The 23,926-nt window shown below is 36.9% G+C and overlaps 1 protein-coding gene across 1 annotated transcript in view; it reads left to right on the forward strand.

The window, feature by feature from the left end:
- LOC150080264 (ras-related protein Rab-8A-like) overlaps positions 1 to 23,926 on the forward strand; it is a 229,718-nt gene that overhangs the window by 180,041 nt on the left and 25,751 nt on the right. Inside the window, exon 5 of the mRNA XM_090381771.1 lies at positions 18,947 to 19,036. Within this exon, the coding sequence (XP_090237897.1) occupies positions 18,947 to 19,036 (90 nt within the window). The remainder of the gene's footprint in view (positions 1 to 18,946; positions 19,037 to 23,926) is intronic.

Below are 23,926 nucleotides of genomic sequence, written 5' to 3' on the forward strand. Positions count from 1 at the left end.
AACATAAGCCAGTAGTATGGCAAAAACTGTAGAGCGAAAATTAACATAAAAATAACCAAATAAACGAACGAACAGAAAAGAAGAATAAAAGTTAGACATAAATAATAGCCCAGAAACCCCTATATAATTTCGAACTTTAAATCCAATTAACATGACGTATATAAAATTTAGAATAATGCCAATTATATATTAATTTAGCGGTACCCCCAAGAGGTACCAGTTCCAAAAGACGTGAAATATCACCAAAAAAGGGGGGTAAAGGAACTACTAAAAGATGACAAATTCAGAATAAAATAAAATAAAATAGACTGACCATCATGCCCCATATCGACAGAGGACCACGAGGCCAATAATGGTCATGGAATCGCTGCATTTCAATCGCTATACAAATCGTCGCAGTGGTGAAAAGATTGAAGTACCAAATCACCCTTCCTCCTCCGATCAATCCTCCAATGCAAAGGATTTGCACGGCGGTGGTCTTTATGCAGCGAAAAATAAATTATAGAACAGACAGCACTCTAAAGCAGAGCCACACCACTGACATACTGTAAGCTGAATCAGCTTATATAGAAGAAAGGAAAATAGATGGCGGCACAGGTGCTGCTAAATTAGCATATCAACCCATACTACCATTGAATTATATTAAATATTGACAAAAGCTAAATTATAATAAATTAAATAAATAGATAATTAAGCATTCATTAGAGGCAGCAACATGCAATTCCTCCATACGAAGCCGAAATATATACTACCATTAAATATTGACAAGAGTTAAATTATAATAAAGTAAATAAATAAATAATTGAGCATTCATTAGAGGCAGCGACTTGCAATTCCTCCATATGAAGCCAAAATATATTTTAAATTAAATAAAATAAAACATAAGCCAGTAGTATGGCAAAAACTGTAGAGCGAAAATTAACATAAAAATAACCAGATAAACGAACGAACAGAAAAGTAGAATAAAAGTTAGACATAAATAATAGCCCAGAAACCCCTATATAATTTCGAACTTTAAATCCAATTAACATGACGTATATAAAATTTAGAATAATGCCAATTATATATTAAATTAGCTTTACCCCCCCCCCCCTCCCTGAGAGGTACCATTTCCAAAAGACATGAAATATCACCAAAAAAGGGGGTTAAAGGTAAAAGGGGGTTAGTTCCTTTAACCCCTTTTTTGGTGATATTTCACGTCTTTTGGAACTGGTACCTCTCGGGGGGGGGGGGGTACCGCTAAATTAATATATAATTGGCATTATTCTAAATTTTATATACGTTATGTTAATTGGATTTAAAGTTCGAAATTATATAGGGGTTTCTGGGCTATTATTTATGTCTAACTTTTATTCTTCTTTTCTGTTTGTTCGTTTATTTGGTTATTTTTTTATGTTAGTTTTTGCCATACTACTGGCTTATGTTTTATTTTATTTAATTTAAAATATATTTCGGCTTCATATGGAGGAATTGTGAGTCGCTGCCTCTAATGAATGCTCAATTATTTATTTATTTACTTTATTATAATTTAACTTTTGTCAATATTTAATGGTAGTACGTGTGTGTGTGTGTGTGTGTGTGTGTGTGTGTGTGTGTGTGTGTGTGTGTGTGTGTGTGTGTGTGTGTGTGTGTGTGTATAATAAAAGAATAATAGTATTAAGAAGCTAAGTAATCATGGAGGGTGGAGTGTAACAGTATAAAAAAGAAGATAACATTGATTATGTATCAGGGACACTGCATTAGCAAAACGTACCCTACACCCATAATGTCTATATATATATATAAATATATCATATGCAGAAAGTGTGAAGAAGAAGATTTTTGTTTAAACCTATTGAATCTACGGTATACATCAGAAGTGAACTCAATTAAATGGAGAAGGAATGTAGTGATATATGGTAGGATGAAGCGACCAGGTAAGATATGAAAAAGAGAGAGATAGTTGGCAAGAAATTAAAAATAAGAAATGAAAAGGCGACCAAAATAAGATTACATTGCAGTGTCTTCATCACAGGCCATCCACCGAAATTATGAGTAAGACAGCAGTGTTCTTGCTTCTGTTTCCAACATGTTCTGTATGCTATGGTACACGTGTGCTGTAGACACGTGTTGAGAACAAAATTTTGAAATTTTGCAGCAAGAATAAGGTCTAATAAATTGTACCAATAAATGTAATTATATTACGTAGAGCATACAGATCATCGATGACCTTACAGAAGCAAGTAAAAAGAAAGAATTGAAAAAAACTAAAGTAATGATATCGGAAGTAGGAATAGGCAAGAAGAAAGGCACTTACCTTTACCTTGTAAAACTGAAACTGACCAAATTATCAGGATGGCAGTGTGCCAGTATATTTATGTGTAGGTACGCTAGGAACCACTAGCGTTAGAAAATGGTGTGGGGGGGGAAAAAAATATTATGGTATGGTGTCTGTATAAATTGAAATGCAATATGTGGTGATGAACGCATACAGAACATGTCGGAAACAGAAGCAAGAACATTGCCGTCTTTCTCAATTTTGGTGGATGGCATATGATGAAGACACTGAAATTGTGAAAAATATTGCAATGTATTCTTATTTTTATTTTTAATTTCTTGCCAACTATCTGTCTCTCTCTTTTTCATATCTTACTTGGTCGCTTCATCCTACCATATATCGCTACATTCCTTATCCATTTAATCGAGTTCACTTCTGATGTATACCGTAGATTCAATAGGTTTAAACAAAAATCTTCTTCACACTTTCTACATAAGATATATTTATATATATATATATATATACACAGGGTCATTATAAAGTCCTTGTGCAGTTTTAAATTTTCATAACTTCCGTTCTATACATGATAAAATCAATCTGTAAAAAACTTTGGAAATGTAATTTGGAGAAGTTTAGTATGTACTAAGAGTGATTAATTTATTTTATTGTAGTTTAGCAAAAATTTTATTATTATTATTATTTTGCAGAATTAGGCTTGATCCAAATGGCTTCAATAGAAGAGAAAGTAAATTGTGCGCTGTGGTTGGCCAAGTTAAAGTCTGTAATCACAGTACAAAAAAGATTTAGAACCTATTACAACAAGATGCATCACACAGGAATTCCATAACTAACTGGATGAAAAAGTTTAAAGAAACAGGTTCCATCAATGATAAACCATAATCTGAAAGGCTAAGTGTAAGTAAGGAAAGTGTGGCATCTATAGAACAACCCTTTATTGCAAGACACGTTGAGAATTAATAATCCCTAGAATAAAAGTATGTTAAACTGTAATAAATTCTTTTACTTATCCTTTTTATAGATTGATTTTATCATGTATAGAATGGAAGTTATAAAAATTTAAAACTGCAAAAGGACTTTATAATGACCCTGTATAACTATCACAAACTTCATTTTTATTAAAATTAGTAATATCCAAATACTGAGTGCTTTTTCCATTTTCTTAATTATTAGTGCTCAGGAATGAGCTGTCATATTTGCGGAAAGATCCTACAGCAACAACAGTTCTAATTTCTGTTCATTTTTCTTTATGGTCCGGATTGTTGCTTCATTTAATTTAAACTTTTTAAAATGTATGATATCTTTCCCCTTTTTTAAGACGTTCCAAAATTTGTATCTTTGTTTCTAGAGAAATAGTTTCTTTTGAGCAGGGCTTTTTTACTTTCCTTAGGCATAATTTAGGGCTTGAATTTAATTCACAACAAGGAAGTTATTCCAATACAGTTCTTGAGAACAAAGTTTAGAAATACATACCCGGAAAAATTTATGAACAATCAAATAAAAACCAAAATAACTTTACGAAAACCTTAAAAGTCACGAACTGCATGCTTCAAAGTCACAAATTTTTATGGTCTCAAACACAAGTTCAATAGCTCAGAACCAAACACTGGGATTTCCCAACAGAATTTCCTATTTTTTTTTTTTTTTTTTTTTTTAATAACGACTATCGAGTCAACAGCGGGGATTCATAAAAAGAATGGAAATGTTGAAAAATTACATTCAACATAATAGCAGGGCTTCCCCGCACAAAAGCTCAAAAATACTGTTTTGCTAGGTTTGCTGCAATTCTCTAACCATGTTAGAGCAAAACCATATTATATAAGTACCATGTTGTGCGAGGATTGCTGCAGTTAATCAATTATGTTAGAGCAAAACAATGTTGTGTTATATAGTTGTTGCCTGTACTTCCTGTGGTTGTGGATCTGTACTCTCTAATGCTCATTCTGCCTCGTCCCATAGGTACTCAGTTGGATTGTGAACTGGTAACTGGGAGAGGCTTCCACAGTAAGCTCAATTCACTTTGATATTTTTGGAACTAGTTCTGTACAATTCTGCCCTTGTGACATGGTGCATCATCTGTTAAAAAAAAAATCATTTGCAGATGAATATGCTGAAGCCATGAGGGGATGCACCTGGTTGGAAACAATTTCCAAATGTTGATCTACTGCAGTGGTTCCCAAATGGTGGTTCGCGAACCCCAGGGGTTGTGAAAGTGTTCCGGGGGTTCGCACTAAAAATTCTATAATGGCATCTGTATAGATTTACATAGGTAAATTGCTGTAAACTACAAAATATAACTAATAATAAACAAAATAAAATCAAATAAATAAAAAGTAATGTGAAATAAATGTTTACCATACTAATTTTGTTTTGATTTTCAAGGACCATTGTTATGTACAGGTACTTTTTTTTTTTTTTTAGAACCTATAGTACTTAGTATCATGCATAGGTTTAACGTTGAAAGAAGATGCCTGTTGACATTAGGCTTGAACTTCTGTTGATTGTAATTTTCAGGAAATACGTATGAGGAAGGTTGTTCCAGAAAACGGCAGTTGAATGAATAAATGAGGAAGACAAAAAAGCTGGTTCTGTGAGTTTGAAGTTGGACAGTAAATGGATGTTGGCGGCAGGTGTTCGGATTGCTTTGAAAGAGAGAGCGGGAATTATAGAAGCCAATTCAGAAGAACAGTGCCCGTGGAAGTATATATAGAAAGGCCTATGAAACAGAGAATGGAGAGGTTGTTAGACATGAGACTGTTGAGCGGTAGCACGGTGGTATCGTCACTGTCCTCCCCACACCGGGTGTCAAAGACATGGGATTGAATCCCGTTGATGACGCGAGGAATTTTAACGGGCTTTTTTCATTCCGTGGCTAAGTTAGTCAATTTCAGAGACAATAAATATATGGGTAGATGTAATAATTTACAGGTTATCCAAATATCTTTTTTTTTTTTTTTTTTGTTAGAGATGAGACATTAATTAACCTAACTGCCCTCTTTTGAATGGAATCTACAAGCCTGAGAGAGGTTTTGGGGGCACTGTCCCAGATGCAGGAACAATATTCTGTGGTAGGCCGGATTTGCGATTTCTACAGAGTCAACAACAGTTTGGAAGAAAAGTAATGCCAAGAGAAAACCAAGTTTTTTAGAGGCAGAGGAAGCAATATTTATAATGTGCTTTATGCTAAGAGAGGTTAGAAGTCAGGGTAATTTCCAAGATATTGCCTAGAAATCGGAACGTCATTGAAGATAAACATAGGAGCAGAAGAATCCTTTTTGCGAGATATAAGACAGGACTGAGCTTTAGAAGGATTGAAATTAAGTTAACTTTGCCCCATTGGAGAATTACCTGGAGATCAGCATTTAAGGAAATGCTAGTGGATATTCGAGAAGTTCAAGCTGTTTGAGAAGGGCAAGGTTTCTCAAACTGGAACGTGGAATGCAATGTGCTATCGTCAGAAAAACTATGGATAGGATTTCCGGTCAATGGAAGAAGGTCATTAATATACAAGAGGAAAACAATGGGAGAAAGAACTGAACTTTGGGGAACATCAGCATTAGTGGAGAAGTTAGAAGACAGAGAGCAGTCTATCATCACCCACAGTGAGCGGTCAGAGAAATCTGGATACTCAATTACAAAAAACAGCTGGCAAACCATAGGATGGAAGCTTATTTAGAAGACGTTTATGCCAAACATGAACAAAAGCTTTGGAGATGTCAAGAGCAACTGCTTGTGTTTCACCAAACTTTTCCATTGAATTTTTCTATAGATAGGTAACATAAGCCAGAATATCACCAGTGGATCGACACTGACGGAATCTATACTGGTGATCATTGATCAGACGTAATGGTTCTAAATAGTTTTAAGAGTTGGTGGTTAATTGATTTCTCCATTACTTTAGAAAGAGTAGTAGTAATTGCAGTGGGACGATAATTGGATGAGAGGGATTTGTCACCCTTTTTAGGAACTGGCTGGATATGAGCAAATTTCCAAGCAGAAGGAAAAACACCTTTGGAATAAGGAAGTGAAAAAAGCGGCAAAGAAGAGAAGTAAGTTCAGGAGCTCAAGTTTTGAGAACAAGTGGAGAAATACCATCAGGTTCTGGAGCTTTCTTAGCATCAAGATTTGTCAAAATCCTTCTTGTAGTCTTCCATCCTTTTGATGGAAGACCACAAGAGGCATTGAATAGAGTGTACTGGGAATGGTTTGACGTGATTTGCCAAGATATCAATACATGAGTTGGAAGAAAATTAGGATACCAGCAGGTCAGGTTTATCTTTGGCTGATGTGGCAACAGAACCATTTTGACAGAAGTGGAAACAGAGATCGGCAAAAATTGCAGCCAATAGTTTTAGCAAGAGACCTTGTCCAATGGTACCAACCATTGGACAAGAAGGAAGTTTCTACTCTTAGCCTGTTCGAAATTAGTTTGGACTGATTAACAACTGCTTTATAAAGTATAAAGCAGTTATTATATAATAATAATAATTATTATTATTATGCTATGTCGCTTATAAAAACATAGTACTGGAAATATTTTGTAATAAAAATTCAGAAATATTATACAATTTCAGAGAATATATGCTTAGTAGTTCGCTTTAAAAATATTGTGTTGAAAGGAGTTCACTAAAAAAAATTTTAAGTTGAAAGGGGTTCGCGAGCCAAAAAAGGTTGGGAACCGCTGCTCTACTGCTATCAACAGGGTTCAGTGTGTACCATGAAAACACTGCTCATACCATTACACTACAATTACAAGCCTACATTGTTGACACGTGGCAGGGTGGGTACATAGACTTGTGCTGTTTTTGCCATTTTCTGTTTCTTCCACTAAACAACAAGAATCAAGATTTGTCAGACCAGGCAATGTTTTTCCAATTCTCTAGTGTCGTTGTTCTTGGACCTACTGTAATTTCTTCTGTGTACTTTCTAGTTTTTTGCCAACAGGAATGGACCTGATTCAGTCATCATTTGGAATACTGATTGATTGTAACCTTTCTGATACCCTGCATGTCTTGTTGGTCTCTCTAATAAAACTTGCCCGAACCACAGAATCACCATTAGCTGGATGTTATTCAGTTATTAGACAAATCTCAATATTCCTTGAGATGAAGCAATGTACAAAAGCACTAACCAAATATGGAAGATGCGGAAAGGGTCAGGGAATGACCACCGCATATCCCGGAGCAATATCGCCTTAGTTGCTAATGCTCCTAAAAACCAAATAACAACAACGAAAGCACTAGCAGGGTTCAGGTTCCACAATACTCGTACTGGTGTATCTGACACAAACTGCTGTGCAGTATTCAGTTAAATCTTTCATCTTGCCCATTCTTGTACTAAATTAGCATTAGTAGAGGCATATGATGCAAGAAAGCAAGTTTATACAGCATCAGCCAAAAAAAAAAATCCAACTTCACCCATCCATTCACACCAGATGTTTGTCTAGTTCTGCCTTGAATTTATTTAAGCTGTCAAATTCTACATTGACAGATGGAAGTTTGTTCCAGCAATCAACCGCCCACTGGCTAAAGGCCAATCCCACACAGCTGTTCTGCAACTGTCTTTCCTCAATTTGAATTTGTCCTTTCACGTGGTTAATCTGGGCAAGAGAAAGAATCCCATTAGCATTGAGCTTGCTCAAACCATTCAAGGCCTTATACACTTCAATCAGATCACCTCAAAGGTGTCTAGTCTCCAGACACTGCAATTTGCAGAACTTGAGAGTTGGGCTGAGAAGCCTTTCTTCGTAAGCTTTTTTCCATTCACCAATTAGCATTAGTAGAGGCATATGATGCAAGAAAGCAAGCTTATGCAGCATCAGCCGGAAAAAAAAACTTCCACTTCACCCCCTCCGTTAATTCGAAATACCTGTCCAGCTGAGCCTTTATTTAGGCTATCAACTTGCACAACAAGGGATGGAAGTCTGTTCCACCAACCAACTACCCGCTGGCTAAAGGCAAATTTCCGCACATCTATCCTACATCTGTCTTTCCTCTATTTGAATTTATGCCCTCTCAGGTGATTATTCTGAGCAAGAGGCAGAATCCCATCAGCATTGAGCATGCTCAAACCATTCAAGGCTTTATACACCTCTATCAGAGCACCTCACCGGTGCTTAGTCTCCAGACACTGTAATTTGCAAAACCTAAGCCTTTCTTCATAAGAGCAACCCTTTGTTCCATTTACTAATCTTGTTGCCCTTCTCTGTACTCATTCCAGCAGCTCTACATCCTTCCTAAAATGAAGCCTCCATACCGTACTCAAGGCCATTGCTTTATACAAGGGGATAATCACCTCCTTATCCCTGCTATAAAAATTCCTGAATATCATTGACAAGACACCATGAGCTATTCTTGCAGAATGTCTGCACTGATCAGAAAACTTCATATCTGACTGCAGTTACCCCCAGGTCTCTTTCATTCTCTACCACCCTGAGTATAGTACCATACAGTTGATACATTATTCTGGGGTTACTGCTACCCATATGCAGTACTTTACATTTGTCAATATTAAATTTTAGTCACCACCTCGCAGACCATCTGGTCAACTTTTCTAGATCCTGTTGCAGTACTGTACTGCATTAGTGTCATTAAAAACTCTGCCAACCCTGTCTATCTTTTCTATACACATTGTACTCCCCAAAATCTAATTCTGCATTCCTTATATTCCTGCGTGACTGCACATCTCTGATATCCCAAAAATATCTGCCTTTGATGTATTGACCAACTTCTCAAGTTCATCAAATTTATTTACTAAACTAGCACTGGTGTACACGCAAGTATACATGCACCTGTTGTTATTCTTAGCTACCCTAACACAGCCTATTTATTTATTGTTCTGCTATGACTCCCAGCAGTCCCTGAAATCCCCAGCATCTTGTTTTCCAGGACATAGTGTAAAAAATTATGGAAATCCTAAAGTCTCAACTTTATTAGACGTTGGACAGACAACTTGTGTAGTTGAGACCTGCTAATTTCCATAAAGTAGGACAAATTCTGACATTGTGATTTTCTCTTGTAGAGGATCTGTGTTCTCATTTTGAATTTAAAATCAATGGTATGAATTTGAACCAAATAGGATAGTGTAGGCTATTAAGAAGTATTTTTGGAATATTAAATTTTAGAAATTTTATATTTTAAGTTGGACATTCTCTTTCCTGATATTTATTCAAGAATGGCTGCATCCGGATAAGATGTAATTAGAACAGTATTGAAATGAAATAAACTTAGTAAGAGGACGAAGGAATAAAAGCAAGCTTTGATCCTAAATCCATGCATGGGGAAATAAATAGAAGTATAAAGGGAGATGAATTCCTGAAGCTTGATGGGGGGCTTTTCGTTTATACCATCTTCAAAGGGGGAGCAAACATGTGTCGAAGGCCATATTTGTAGCCCGAGCACATTCCATTGCTGTATTTCAAGAGCGTGGTGGGAGGGGTTTGAATGATCAAAAGAAAGAGATAGAAGGAAAATTCCTGCCCTCTCATATTATACTAACATAGGGTTTCACAAAGTGTAGTGTGCGGCCTGGTACCCGTCTGCAAACAAATTATTTAAAATATACCTACATAAAACTATAAGAAAATTTCCTTTCCTAAAATATGTCAATTTTATGTAAACTTTTTATAATAAACAAAGAAAAGAATTACCTATCTTTTATTTATATTTACTGATGTTAATAAATACCTAATTGCATTATTACTGGTATGTTAAATGACCTAATGGTAGTGTCATTATTTCCTGACCATACGATTATAATTATTGAAAATACATTAATTTATAGATATAGGTGAGCCACAAAAAAAAAAAATCTGCAAACTCTGGTCCGCGCTTAAAAAATTTTGGGTAACCCTGCACTAACACTTTGAGAATTTGAAAATTTCAGAGATTTAGAACAGCTTAAAGGTGGGGGGTTTTTGGGGGGGAGATGAAAGTTTCCACTTGGAAATCTGGGTTCATGACCAGCCGTCCCCGTTAGTAGATAACAATCCCCTTCGCCATCCCCTCCTGGATGGCGGAGGGGGTTGTTATGTTTTGTTATTAAATTTGAACTTATAGGATATTTGTTTTAGGTCCCATTCCTCAGAAATTATTATTGGTCTATGTACGCTTATTGATCTGTTTGTTGATCTTATTGCTAGAGTCTCACTGGTTTCTAACTTAAATTTTGTGTATTATTATGGTGTTTTCAAAGGATCTAAGTGATGAGTTACCAGTTCAAAACTAATTTTTTCTGTCCAGTCTATTTATTATTTCAGGCTACTTTTAAACTGCTTTTGTGCTTTTGGATTCTCGTATGTAACGATGTTCTCATGCTGCCTATATAAATGCAATCGCAGTCTGGTGTGCAAGGAATTGTATAAATTACTTTTTTTGTTGTTGTTTAAAATGTATTGTTTTTTTGTTGTTTGTTGAATTTTTAAGGTATGCCCATAATTTCTTGGAGCTGCTGAAGGCTGTTTACTTCAATCTTTGAAAATTGTTTTTCAAATGTTGGTACATTCCAACATATGGGAGGCCTATCCATTGGATTGTTTTTTCATCACTTCTCATTTTGGTTTTTCTTTACTGTTTCTTTTTGCAGTATTGAAGGCACCATTTATGAGCCATTTTGGGTAACCGTGGTTGGAGAACCTGTCCTTAAGTGATTCGATTTCCTGTTCACGATCATCCTTTGGAGATGAATACCTGAAAGCATTGTTTTTTGTGAGAAAAGAGGCCTTAGCTGTCAAAATGCAAATAATTTCCCTTATTTGTAGGTTTGTGATATATTTTAGTGTTGATTTTGGTGGCATCTCTTGTTAATGTTAAATTTAGGAAGTTTATGCTGTTGTTTTTTTCATTTTCAATTGTGAATTGTAGCCATTCATCTACATTATTAAACTCATGAAAGGTTGTATTTATGGTGTCTGGTTTGCCTATAAGCAGACAATCATATTCTTGCCTTCCATAAAATTTCCATCCATAGTAACATGTGCACTAAAACAAGGAACCCACACAAAGAAAAACCTTCTGCACTATATTCACACAGTCAAAAACTGACTGAAATCACTTGTGAACGAGGACCTATTGAATGCCTTCTTCCTCCACCTACAGGATAGAATCAAATTTCATACTGAAATACTTACAGAAAGACACAAGAAAAAATGGATCTCCCGTTTCACAGAGACCACAATCTGTGGGTATGCACCAAACAGATTCTGCGAATGGTGAATTCCTTACCAACCTTTCCAACTATAACTTAACAAAAGACGAACACAGTCTCCTCCATAAAGGCCTCAATTACAGTGTAATTGAGACCTTATTGAGATCAAAAAAGACCTCATACAATGAATATTAGCATCAGTATTAGCATTAGTTGAGGCATGTGATACAAGAAACCAAGCTTATATAGCATCAATCAGCCAAAAAAAACCTTTCCATTTCACCCATCCATCACTGTAAATGTTTGTCTAGTTCATCTTAAATTTATTTAAGCTATCAACTTCCACAACAACAGATGGAAGTCTGTTCCAGCAATCAACTACCCCCTGGCTAAAGATAAACTTCCGCACATCTATTCTACAACTCTTTCCTCAATTTAAATGTATGCCCCACACAGGTTCTTAATCTGAGCAAGTGTAAAAGTATCATTGGCAGCATTAACAAAGGCACATGATGCAAGAAAGCAAGCTTATATAGCATCAGCCATAAAAAAAAAAAAAACCCTTATTCACCCATCCACTCACTCCAAATGTTTGTCAAGTTCTACCTTGAATCTATTTAAGCTATCAACTTCTACAATGACAGATGGAAGTTTGTTACAGCAATCAACCACCCGGTGGCTAAAGGCAAACTTCTGTACATCATCTATCCTACAACCGTCTTTCCTCAATTTGAATTTATGCCCTCTCAGGCAATTATTCTGAGCAAGAGGAAGAATCCCATCAATATTGAGCATACTCAAATCATTCAAGGCTTTATACATCTCAATCAGATCACCTAGCAGGTGCCTAGTCTCCAGACACTGTAATTTGCAAAACTTAAGCCTTTCTTCGTAAGAGCAACCCTTTCTTCCATTCACTAATCTTGTTGCCCTTCTCTGTACTCGTTCCAGCAGCTCTACATCCTTCTTTAAATGAGGCCTCCAGACCTGTATACAGTCAAGGTGTGGCCTGACCATTGCCTTATCCAAGGGGATAATCACCTCCTTATCCCTGCTAGAAAAATTCCTGTATATCATTGACAAGACACCATGAGCTACTCTTGCAGACCATCTGCACTGCTCAGAAAACTTGATATCTGCCTGCACAATTACCCCCAGGTCCTTTTCATTCTCTACCACTATCAGTGTGGTACCACAGAGTTGATATGTTATTCTGGGATTACTGCTTCCCATATGTAGTACTTTACATTTGTCAATGTTAAACTTCATTTGCCACCTCTCAGCCCATCTGCTCAACTTTTCTAGATCCTGTTGCAGCAGTGTACTGTCATTAACAACTCTGCCCACCTTCATATCGTCTGCAAACTTGGACATTAAGCCTGATATACCATCATCAGTATCATTTATAAATAAAGAAAACAACAATGGACCCAACACTGAACCCTGAGGGACTCCACTAATAACATTAGTCCATGAAGGGCAGTGTCCATTGATTACCACTCTGTCTTCTCCCACTCAACCATCCCTTTATCCATAGCAGCAATTTTCCTCCAATGCCACACTGCTCCAATTTGTGTAGCAGTCTTCCATGTGCAACAGTATCAAAGGCTTTTCTAAGATCCCAATATATGATATCAAAGTTATTCTTTGCATCCAGTTCATTTGTGACTATATCATAGTATCCAATCAAATTAGTCAGACAAGACTTCTCCTTAACAAACCCATGCTGTGTCCGAGCTATAACTGAAGTCTTGTCTAGATGATCCTGCAATGCTTCTTTAACCAGTGCCTGCATTAATTTCCATGGAACAGAAGTTAAACTAACAGGTCTGTAATTACCTGTCTACCTTTGATCCTCCTTTGTGGATTGGGTTCACATTTACAAATCTCCGGTCCATGGGTACCTCCCCTGAGTCCAGGGAAGCTCTCATAATTATGGCTAAGTTTTCTTACTTCCTTTGCCGCCTCATTTAATATAACTGGATTTATTCCATCCACCCTTGTGCCTTTCTTGTGTTTATCTTCAACAATCATGTCAGCATTGAGCAGGCTGAAACCATTTAAGGGTTTATACGCCTCGATCAGATCACCTCATAGGTGCCTAGTCTCCATATGCTGCAACTTGCACTACTTATATGTAATTAGCATTAGCAGGGGCACATGATGCAAGAAAGCAAGCTTATATAGCATCAGCCAAAAAAAAAAAAAAAACCCTTAGTTCACCCATCCCCTCACTCCAAATGTTTTTCAAGTTCTTCTTGAATCTATTTAAGCTATCAACTTCTACAACGACAGATGGAAATTTGTTCCCGCAATCAACCACCCGCTGGCTAAAGGCAAACTTCCACACATCTATCCTACAACCGTCATTCCTCAATTTGAATTTATGCCCTCTCAGGCGATTATTCTGAGCAAGAGGAAGAATCCCATCCGCATTGAGCATGCTCAAACCATTCAAGGCTTTTATACACCTCAATCAGACCGCCTCACAGGTGCCTAATCTCCAGACACTGTAATTTGCAAAACTTAAGCCTTTCTTCGTAAGAGCAACCCTTTGTTCCATTCACTAATCTTGTTGCCCTTCTCTGTACTCGTTCCAACAGCCCTACATCCTTCTTAAAATGAGGCCTCCAGACCTGTATACAGTACTCAAGGTGTGGCCTGACCATTGCCTTATAAAAGGGATAAAAAGGTAATAAAAGTCCAAACAGGTTTACATAGTCACAGCAATAGAAAAAAACTAATTAAGCAAATAAATAATGTAACAAATAAAAAAGCAAATCTTACTCCTAACCTTTCAAAAGAGGAATTCCAGTGCATCAAAAAATTAACCACAAATAAAAACATCATCATTCAAAAGGCTGATAAAGGTGACTCATTAGCATTAATAAACAAATCCGATAATGACAACAAACCGGCAAACCTCCTACAAGATACAAATACATACCAGAAACTAGGAAAAAATCCTAACCCCACCATCAGATGAAAATTCGTAAAAGAACTAAAAAGATTACACTCCAAAGAAAAGATTGCAAGCAATTTGCACAAGACCTCTTAGCCCAAACATCATGCTCACCTTATATATTCGGTGTCATTGAGTTACATACCTGACAAACCATTAAGGCCTATATTCAATTTCAAAAGTACATTATCAGCAAACTTGGCAAAATTTGTGGTTGACTTACCAAAACCTCTAATGAATTATTCCAAATATTGCATAAAAAACACTGAACACCTATTTTCGTCAGTCAAAAATATAAAATTAGAACCCAATGACAAATTATATTCCTATGATAAAAAATCACTTTATACAAAAGTACACCCTCAAAAAGCAGTGAAGGCTACTCAGGACATGTTACACAATGACCCCACACTAAAAAACACAAAATTAGAAATTTCTAATATAACAAACTTACTAAACATACTGTTATCTGCCAATTATTAAACCCATGAAGGAGTTTTTTTACCAAGTGTTTAGGGTACCAATGGGCAGTTCCATAAGCGGACATTTCTACAAATTTTACCTCCTGGAAATAGAAAACCTCATCATTTTCAAGTACTCTTCCCCATCCCTTAAATTTTATGGAAGGTACATAGATAATTGTGTGCTTATAGGCAAACCCGACACCATAAATACAACCTTTCATGAGTTTAATAATGTAGATGAATGGCTACAATTCACAATTGAAAATTAAGAAAACAAGCATAAACTTCCTAAATTTAACATTAACAAGAGATGCCACCAAAATCGACACTAAAATATATCACAAACTTACAAATAAGGGAAATTATTTGCACTTTGACAGCTGCGGCCTCCTTTCTCACAAAAAAAAATTGGTTCTAATAGCTCAATTCAACAATGTTTTCATTTATTCATCTAAAGAGAGAATTCTCACTAACAGGAAATCGAATCATTTAATAACAGATTCTCCAACCGCAGTTACCAGAAATGGCTCATAAACGGTGGCTTAAATACTGCCAAAAGAAATAATAAAGAAAAACCAAAATGAGAAGTGATAAATAAACAATGTATACGCCTCCCATATATTAAAACGTACAAACAACATTTTAAAAAAGTTTTCAAAGATTCTGGAGTAAACCTCGGCAGCTCTAAGAAACTATGGGCGTACCTTAAAAATTCAACTAACAAAAAAGCGTAGTTCATGCAATTCCTTGCACACCAGACTGCGATTGCATATATATAGGCAGCATGAGAACGTCGTTACATATAAGAATCCAAAAGCACAAAAGCAGTTTAAAAGTAGCCTGAAATAAATAAAGAAAAATTATACTGGACAGAAAAAATTTAGTTCTGAACTGGAGACTCACTACTTACACATCCTTTGAAAACACCATAGTAATAGACAAACAAGACACAATTTAAGTTAGAAACCAGTGAGACTCTAGCAATAAGATCAACAAATAGATCAATAAACATACATATACCAATAATAATTTCTGAGGAATGGGACTTAAAAACAAATATCCTATAAGTTTAAATTTAATAACAAAACATAACAATCCCCCGCCCCCCATCCAGGACATCTACCAATGGCGACGGTTGGTCACGCACCAGGATTTCCAAGTGGAAACTTTCATCTCTCTCACTCTCCCCAAAAAAAACCCCTTTAAGCTTTTCTAAATCTCTAAATTTTTCAAATTCCCAAACTGTTAGTGTAATACAAGTGGCAGGAATTTTCCTTCTCTCCTACTTCTTTTCCTTTCATCCACTCAAATCCCCCCCCACCATGCTTTTGAAATACAGCAATGGAATGTGCTTGGGCTATAAATATGGCCTTCGAAACATGTTCTCTCCCCTTTGAAGATGGTATAAACAAAAAGCCCCCATCAAACTTCAGGAATTCATCTCCCTTTATACTTCTATTTGTTTCCCCATTCATGGATTTAGGATCAAACCTTGCTTTTATTCCTGCTTCCTCTTACTAGGTTTATTTAATTTCTATACTTTTCTAATTACATTTTACTTGGATGCAGACATTCCTGAATAAATCTCAGGTAAAATATAATATTTCTAAAATTTAATTTTCCAAAAATACTTCTTAATAGCGTATAGTATCCTATTTGATTTAAATTCACACCATTGATTTTAAACTCAAAATGAGGACACAGATCCTCTACAAGAGAAAATCATAATAAGTTAGCATTTGTCCAACTTTATGAAAATTAACTGGTCTTGACTACGCAAGATGTCTGTCCAACTTGTTTTCCAGGCTGCTGCTCATTCCAATAGAAGAGTGCAAGAATCACTTTCACCTCTGCAAGCAGCTACTGTTAACCTATTAGCCCGTGTATCCCCCCAAGCTAACAGTGCAGTTTTCCGACCTACCTAACATGTATGGCATCCTTCTCTGTAGCAGGGGCGCCTCCGTAGCCAGGTGGGAAGGAGCAGCAGTGCATAGCACATGCTTTTTGATTAGACCGGGGTTGGAGCCCGTCGCCACCAAATACGGCGGATGCGGAAAGGTCAGGAAATGACCACCGCATATCCTGGAGCAATATGGCCTTAATTGCTAATGCTCCTAAAAAAAAAAACCAAACCATCCTTCTCTGTAGCAACCTGGACTCCACAATATATCACTGCCTCCCACTTGTTTGGAAAAGTCTGGGTTCGATTCCTGTTGATGGAATGGAGGGATTTCTGAAGTTCTCTTTATATGAAGCTGTAGTTTTTCTGGTGAGTTATTCTGGGATTTTTTGCCTACACAATGTACAAATCGGCCCATGAACATGCACACTTCTACAGGTGATATTTTTATAAATTATCCCGTTATTATAAATTATCTGTTCACCTGCTTTATAATTGTGGTATGGTAAAAGCATCACATGCTTTTACCATACTGAAGTGTTTTATTTCATAGAAAGAGTAGGTATACCTAATAAAATGGTCTCTCTCTGTGTGCATACTCTAGCTACTTTACGAAGACTGTGGGGGGGGGGAGTTCAAACATAAATGCAAAATTATGCAAATCAGAAATCACAGTGTTTGTATGTAAGAAAGTGCTCAGAAGCTGCATATCCAGACTAGTATGTAAATCAATTCACTACCAGTGTGGAAGTGCTGAATCTTGTGAACTTCCAAATAAGTATGATTGTTGCACTTGTTGAATGTTCAGAGATTAATATCAATCATTTGAATCTTTAATTAATGGAAGACATCTGGAAAATATTCATGAACAAATGCAGTTCCTGTAAGGTATTTATACAAAGTGGATTATCTGGTATAATCATTGCCAAATAAACTGTTAACCTCTACATTTAGTGTGGAAACATAGGGCATCAAGGTGCCTCCGTAGCCAGGTGCATAGCACACGCTTTTTGATTAGACCGGGGTTCAACCCCGTGACCACCAAATACGGAGGATGCAGAAAGGTCAGGGAATGACCACCGCATATCCCCAGAGCAATATGGCCTTAGTTGCTAATGCTCCTAAAAACCAAATAACATAAGGCATCAGTACCTGAACCATGCAAAGAGCACAATGTGGGTGTAGGAGACCTTCAACTAAGGTCACACAGCTCAGGCGCCAGCTCAAAAATGTGGATGTGTTGGCGTGAGAAATTCATCATATGGATGCAGGATTACTGGAAGCATGTGGTCCAGTTGTGATTATGCTGCCATCTATTACAGCAAGCACATCTTCCAGTTGGTGAATAAAAACCTGTAAAATATTTTCTATCAATTTTAAGTGGTTTTAGATTTGTCGTGTATCTTATTCATAATATAGATGACAGGAGTGGACACTCCTGTCATCTATATTATGAACCAAAGTCTTCTTGAAACTTTGCTAAATTCAAGTCTCTTACAAGAGTATTCAAATCAATTTCAGTTATAAGATGCAGACCTGAAGACATAGGTGGACATCCATTGTGGAAGGCTCTGGGACTTTGAGGGTATGTCATATCTGAATGAACATCAGATTACATAGTATAAAGGTTTGGGATTTTTTTTTTTTTTTTTTCCCCCTTGTCCTTAAGAAAAATAGCAATCAATAACATCATCCCTAACCTTCCTTCAAATGTTGAGAATTGATTATGTGAACCTTTGGCTGTGCTCTGTGAGTCAGGTTACAAATGATATAGATAAAATGTGAAACCCATGTCTTTTCTTGTGCTAATTTTGTGCCCAAAATATAGCTCAATAAGCCTTTCCTTTTAGTGGAGTCATCTTACACCTTGAGACCTGTGTTAATGTTCCACATCAGAAGGAATTGGAACAGTATGTCTTTGGGACATGTCACTGAATTAATTGAAAATAAACAAGGGGGGGGAGCTCAATATAACAACTATTTGCTCTTTGATTTTTGAATATTCTGAAAAAAATCTTTAGCATTGTAAAAATTAAGCGGACCCCTAGAAGTTATGTATGTTTGGGAGATGGGAGAATCCTTGTGTAGTGTGATATGTTATTTTAGTACTGTGAATGTGAATATATGCTTGTTCATTTCTCTTATGCTAATTAAAAGTGTGAGAAGTTTCATTATTCTAAATATTTATTTAATCATTTCAGCATGCATCAGCAGATGTAGAAAAAATGATCCTTGGTAATAAGTGTGACATAAATGATAGAAGACAGGTCTCTAAAGTAAAAGGAGAACAGGTTTGTTTGTATTTTATATATCTTTAATATAGTCATATTTTAGAAGTAAATGTATATATATACTAAAGCTGCATGCCTCAGTTCAATGTTTTAAGTTTTCTCTGGTAAGTCATATTTGTTAATAAACCTAATACAGTGAATGCTGGTTAGTGTTATCAGCTGCTTATTATAATCAAATTATATCTTACTGCCATTTATTGTTATCATTTTTCATTTCAGTTAGGAGAAATATGCCTTTCAGAACACCTAAAATTGTGTGCAAATCAGAAATTTGTTGATTATTTACGACACTGACCACTCCAAATAATGTTTACAGCCTAATTCACATGAAAGCGGTACCTTTTAACTTCTAATCTTTCCACATTTTTCATAGCCTTCAGGAAAAGCAGGAGAGGACCTGTAAATAAAAGCAAGTGAATTGTCAAGAAAATGTTTTTGCTATCAGGCTGAAGAAAAGAACAAACTAACCCAATATTGTAAAGTTTTACAACTATGTATGACAAATTATTGATGTTTAATTATACTGTCCATCGTGACAGCGAAATCATGAAATTTATTTCATGGTGTGCATGTGCAGTACTGTATACACTGTCTGCTTTCTATGAATAGACATGAGTTTAGTGTGCAATTGACATCCTTTCAGATTTGAATCATGGTTTTTTTTCTTAGAATAGAAATATCACAGAACCAAAGTCATTTAAGTTTGAGTGAAAAAGACAAACTTCTAAGTGCTTGTGATGCCTTATCTAAATGTAGTCAGAGAGAGGGTGCATTAGTGTTTTGCAGCCCCTTTTGTTTAAACTTTTAAAAAATAGAATATCGCATGAATTAGGAATGATTGAGAATGATAATCTGAACAGGAAAAAAAAAAAAAAAAGATGTGGAAAGAATGAACTTGTGGAAGAAGTGCTTCTGAGATGGTTCACAAATACAAGATGAAAAAATGTTCCTATCAGCAGAAATACCTTATGTGAAAAGGTGAAGGATTTGCAAATGAACTCAGTGTAAATGATTTTAAAGACTACAGATGGGTGGCTAAGCAGGTGGAAGGAAAGAAACAACATTGCATACAAAAACACTTCATGGAGAAACATCAGACTCAGATACAGGTTTAGCACAAAAATGGGTTAGAAGTGCCTTACCTAATTTATTGGAAAAATCTTTAGTTCTGACTACTTTTGACAATGAAACTGCTGTTTATTTTAGAGCAATGCCTGAGCATACTCTTATTTAGAAATGAATATTCAACAGCTGGAAAAAAGCAGAAAGAAAGGTGATTGTAACTCTTACACCTCCCACCATTCCCAACATGCTCCATTCAATACCTCCTGTGGTCTTCCATCAAAAGGATGTCAGAAGAATTTTGACAAATCTTGATGCTAAGAAAACTCCAGGTCCTATTTCTCCACTTGTTCTCAAAACCTGTGCTCCTGAACTTACTCCTGTTCTTTGCTACCTTTTTTCAATTTCTTATTCCAAAGCTGTTTTTCCTTCTGCTTGGAAATTTGCTCATATCCAGCCAGTTCCTAAAAAGGGTGACAAATCCCTCCCATGCAATTATCTTCCCATTGCAATTACTTCTACTCTTTTCAAAGTAATGGAAAAATCAATTAACCACCAACTCTTAAACTATTTAGAAACCTTCCGTCTAATCAACGATCACCAGTATGGATTCCATCAGTGTCAGTGTGATATTCTAGCTTATGTTACCCATTTATGGACAAATTTAATGGAAAAGTTCAGTGAAACACAAGCAGTTGCTCTTGACATCTCAAAGGCTTTCGATCATGTTTGGCATAAAGGTCTTCTAAACAAGCTTCCATCTTATGGTTTGCCAACTGTTTTTTCTAATTGGTTATCCAGTTTTCCTCTGATCGCTCACTGAGGGTGATGGTAGATGGCTCTGTCTTCGAACTTCTCCACTAATGCTGGTGTCCCCCAAGGTTCAGTTCTTTCCCCCACTCTTTTCCTCTTTTATATTAATGACCTTCTTCCATTGACGTGAAATCCTATCCATAGTTTTGCTGATGACAGAGCAATAAAAAGTACTGAAGCCTATAACAGCTACAAGGTGATGTGTAATAGAGCCACAGAAAAAGTTCAACAGGCAAAGGCAGTTTATGAGAAATCACTAGCAAAGAGGGGGGGGGGGTAAAGAATTCTTCACATATATAAATGCCAAGAAGAGCAGGACAAACCAGATCGGACCTTTACGTAAGGGAAAGGGGATAGTATTAAATACACCAGCTGTCGTTGCAGATGAACTCAACAGTTATTTTGCATTGATATTTACAAATGAAAAACCTTTTGTGGCAATGGGAAATTGTGGGAGCGAAGTTAAAAAATACGTAATTAAAGATATTGAAATTTTGCAAGATTATTTAATGAAAAAACTTTGGAGCCTACAGACCAGTAAGGCTCCTGGAGTTGATGGAATATATCCTATAATCTTAAGGGAGGCGGCAAGCGAGTGCATTGAACCATTGAGGCTAATTATGCGAGCATCACTAGACTCTGGGGAAATTCCCTTGGATTGGAAAAGTGCAAATGTATCTCCCATACATAAGGGTGGCTCTAAAAGTGAAGTTGGAAATTATCGACCTGTCAGTCTGACTTCAGTAGTAGGGAAAATCATGGAGGCAATGATCAGGGGTGGAATTCAGGATCGTTTGGATCAAATTGAAATTCTCAAGGATACTCAGCATGGTTTTGTAAAGGGAAAATCATGTTTAACAAATCTGGTTCGCTATTTCGAAAGGTTCACTCACGAGCTGGATTTAGGGAATAATTTCGACATTGTTTATTTAGATTTCAGCAAAGCTTTTGACTCAGTCCCACATGAGCGGTTGCTTTATAAGCTGGAACAGGTTGGAATCACTGGGAAAATCCTTAGATGGATAGAAGGATCGCTTCAGGGCAGGAGGCAGAGGGTTGTGATAAATGGCTATTCCTCAGATTGGGTTGATGTAAGAAGTGGGGTTCCCCAAGGATCAGTATTAGGACCACTGTTGTTTTTAATTTTCATAAACGACATTGATGAAGGGATAGAGGGCATCATGTCTAAATTGATAGTAGTTAATGATCACTGTCAAGCTGAGCTTCTTCAGAGAGACCTAGATAGACTTCAGGAATGGTCAGAAAAATGGCAGCTATGCTTTAATCCAACAAAGTGTAAGGTATTACACCTGGGAAACAGTAATCCCAAAATAACTTATTCACTGTGGAGTTCAACTAAACCCAGTACTGGAGGAAAGGGACTTGGGTATTACGATACGGTCAGACATGAAATTCTCTGAGCATTGTAAACAGGTTGCAAGGAAGGCCCATGGTGTCCTATCGATGATCTGTCGAACTTTTGCAAGTAGAGATAGGGACGTGATAATCCCATTATATAAGGCTTATGTTAGACCACACTTGGAATACTGTGTTCAAGTATGGAGACTGCACCTAAAGAAAGACATCGAGCTTCTTGAAAGGGTGCAAGGACGGGTAACTCGCCTGGTGAGATTGGCAAAAGGGCGTCCTTATGAAGAAAGACTTAGAATATGTGGGTTGCAGAGTTTGGAAACTAGACACCTTAGAGGAGATTTGATTGAGGTGTTTAAGGCTCTGAGAGGCATCAGTAAAATGAATGAGGACGAAATTTTCAAGATTATAAATGATGCTAGAACTAGGGGACATAAATTCAAGTTATGGGGGGAAATGTTTAGATTGGACTGCAGGTAGCATTAGCATTAGTAGAGGCATATGATGCAAGAAAGCAAGCTTATTCAGCATCAGCCAAAAAAAAAAAAAAAAAAAAAACAACCACTACTCCCATTTCACCCCTCCGTTCGTTCGAAATTACCTGTCCAGCTGAGCCTTAAATTTGTTTAGGCTATCAACTTCAACAACAAGCGATGGGAGTCTATTCCACAAACCAACTGTCCGCTGGCTAAAGGCAAATTTCCGCACATCTATCCGACATCTGTCCTTCCTCAATTTGAATTTATGCCCTCTCAGGTGATTATTCTGAGCAAGAGGAAGAATCCCATCGGCATTGAGCATGCTCAAGCCATTCAAAGCCTTATACACCTCTATCAGATCACCTCGCCGATGCCTAGTCTCCAGGCTCTGTAATTTGTAAAACTTAAGCCTTTCTTCGTAAGAGCAACCCTTTGTTCCATTCACTAATCTTGTTGCCCTTCTCTGTACTCGTTCCAGCAGCTCTACATCCTTCTTGAAATGAGGCCTCCAGACCTGTATACAGTACTCAAGGTGTGGCCTGACCAATGCCTTATACAAGGGAATAATCACATCCCTGTCCCTGCTAGAAAACTTCCTGTATATCATTGACAAGACACCATGAGCTACTCTTGCAGCTCGTCTGCACTGCTCAGAGAACTTCATATCTGCCTGCACAATTACCCCCCAGGTCCTTTTCATTCTCTACCACTGTCAGCGTAGTACCACAGAGTTGATACGTTGATCTGGGGTTACTGTTTCCCATATGTAGTACTTTACATTTGTCAATGTTAAACTTCATTTGCCACCTCTCAGCCCATCTGCTCAACCTTTCCAGATCCTGTTGCAGCAGCATAGTATCAGTAGTGTCCTTAACAACCCTGCCAACCTTGGTATCGTCTGCAAACTTGGACATTAAGCCTGATACACCATCATCAATATCATTTATAAATACAGAAAACAACAATGGACCCAACACTGAACCCTGAGGAACTCCGCTAATAACATTAGTCCACGTTGAGCAGTGTCCATTGATTACCACTCTGTCTTCTGCCACTCAACCATCCCTTTATTCATAGCAGCAATTTGCCTCCAATGCCACACTTCTCCAATTTGTGCAGCAGCCTTCCATGCGCAACAGTATCAAAAGCCTTTCTAAGATCCAAA

Source organism: Mastigoproctus giganteus, chromosome 9 (genome assembly GCF_048544385.1).
Source record: "Mastigoproctus giganteus isolate SK-2022 chromosome 9, ASM4854438v1, whole genome shotgun sequence".
In the NCBI taxonomy this organism is placed as follows: Eukaryota; Metazoa; Arthropoda; class Arachnida; order Uropygi; family Thelyphonidae; genus Mastigoproctus; species Mastigoproctus giganteus.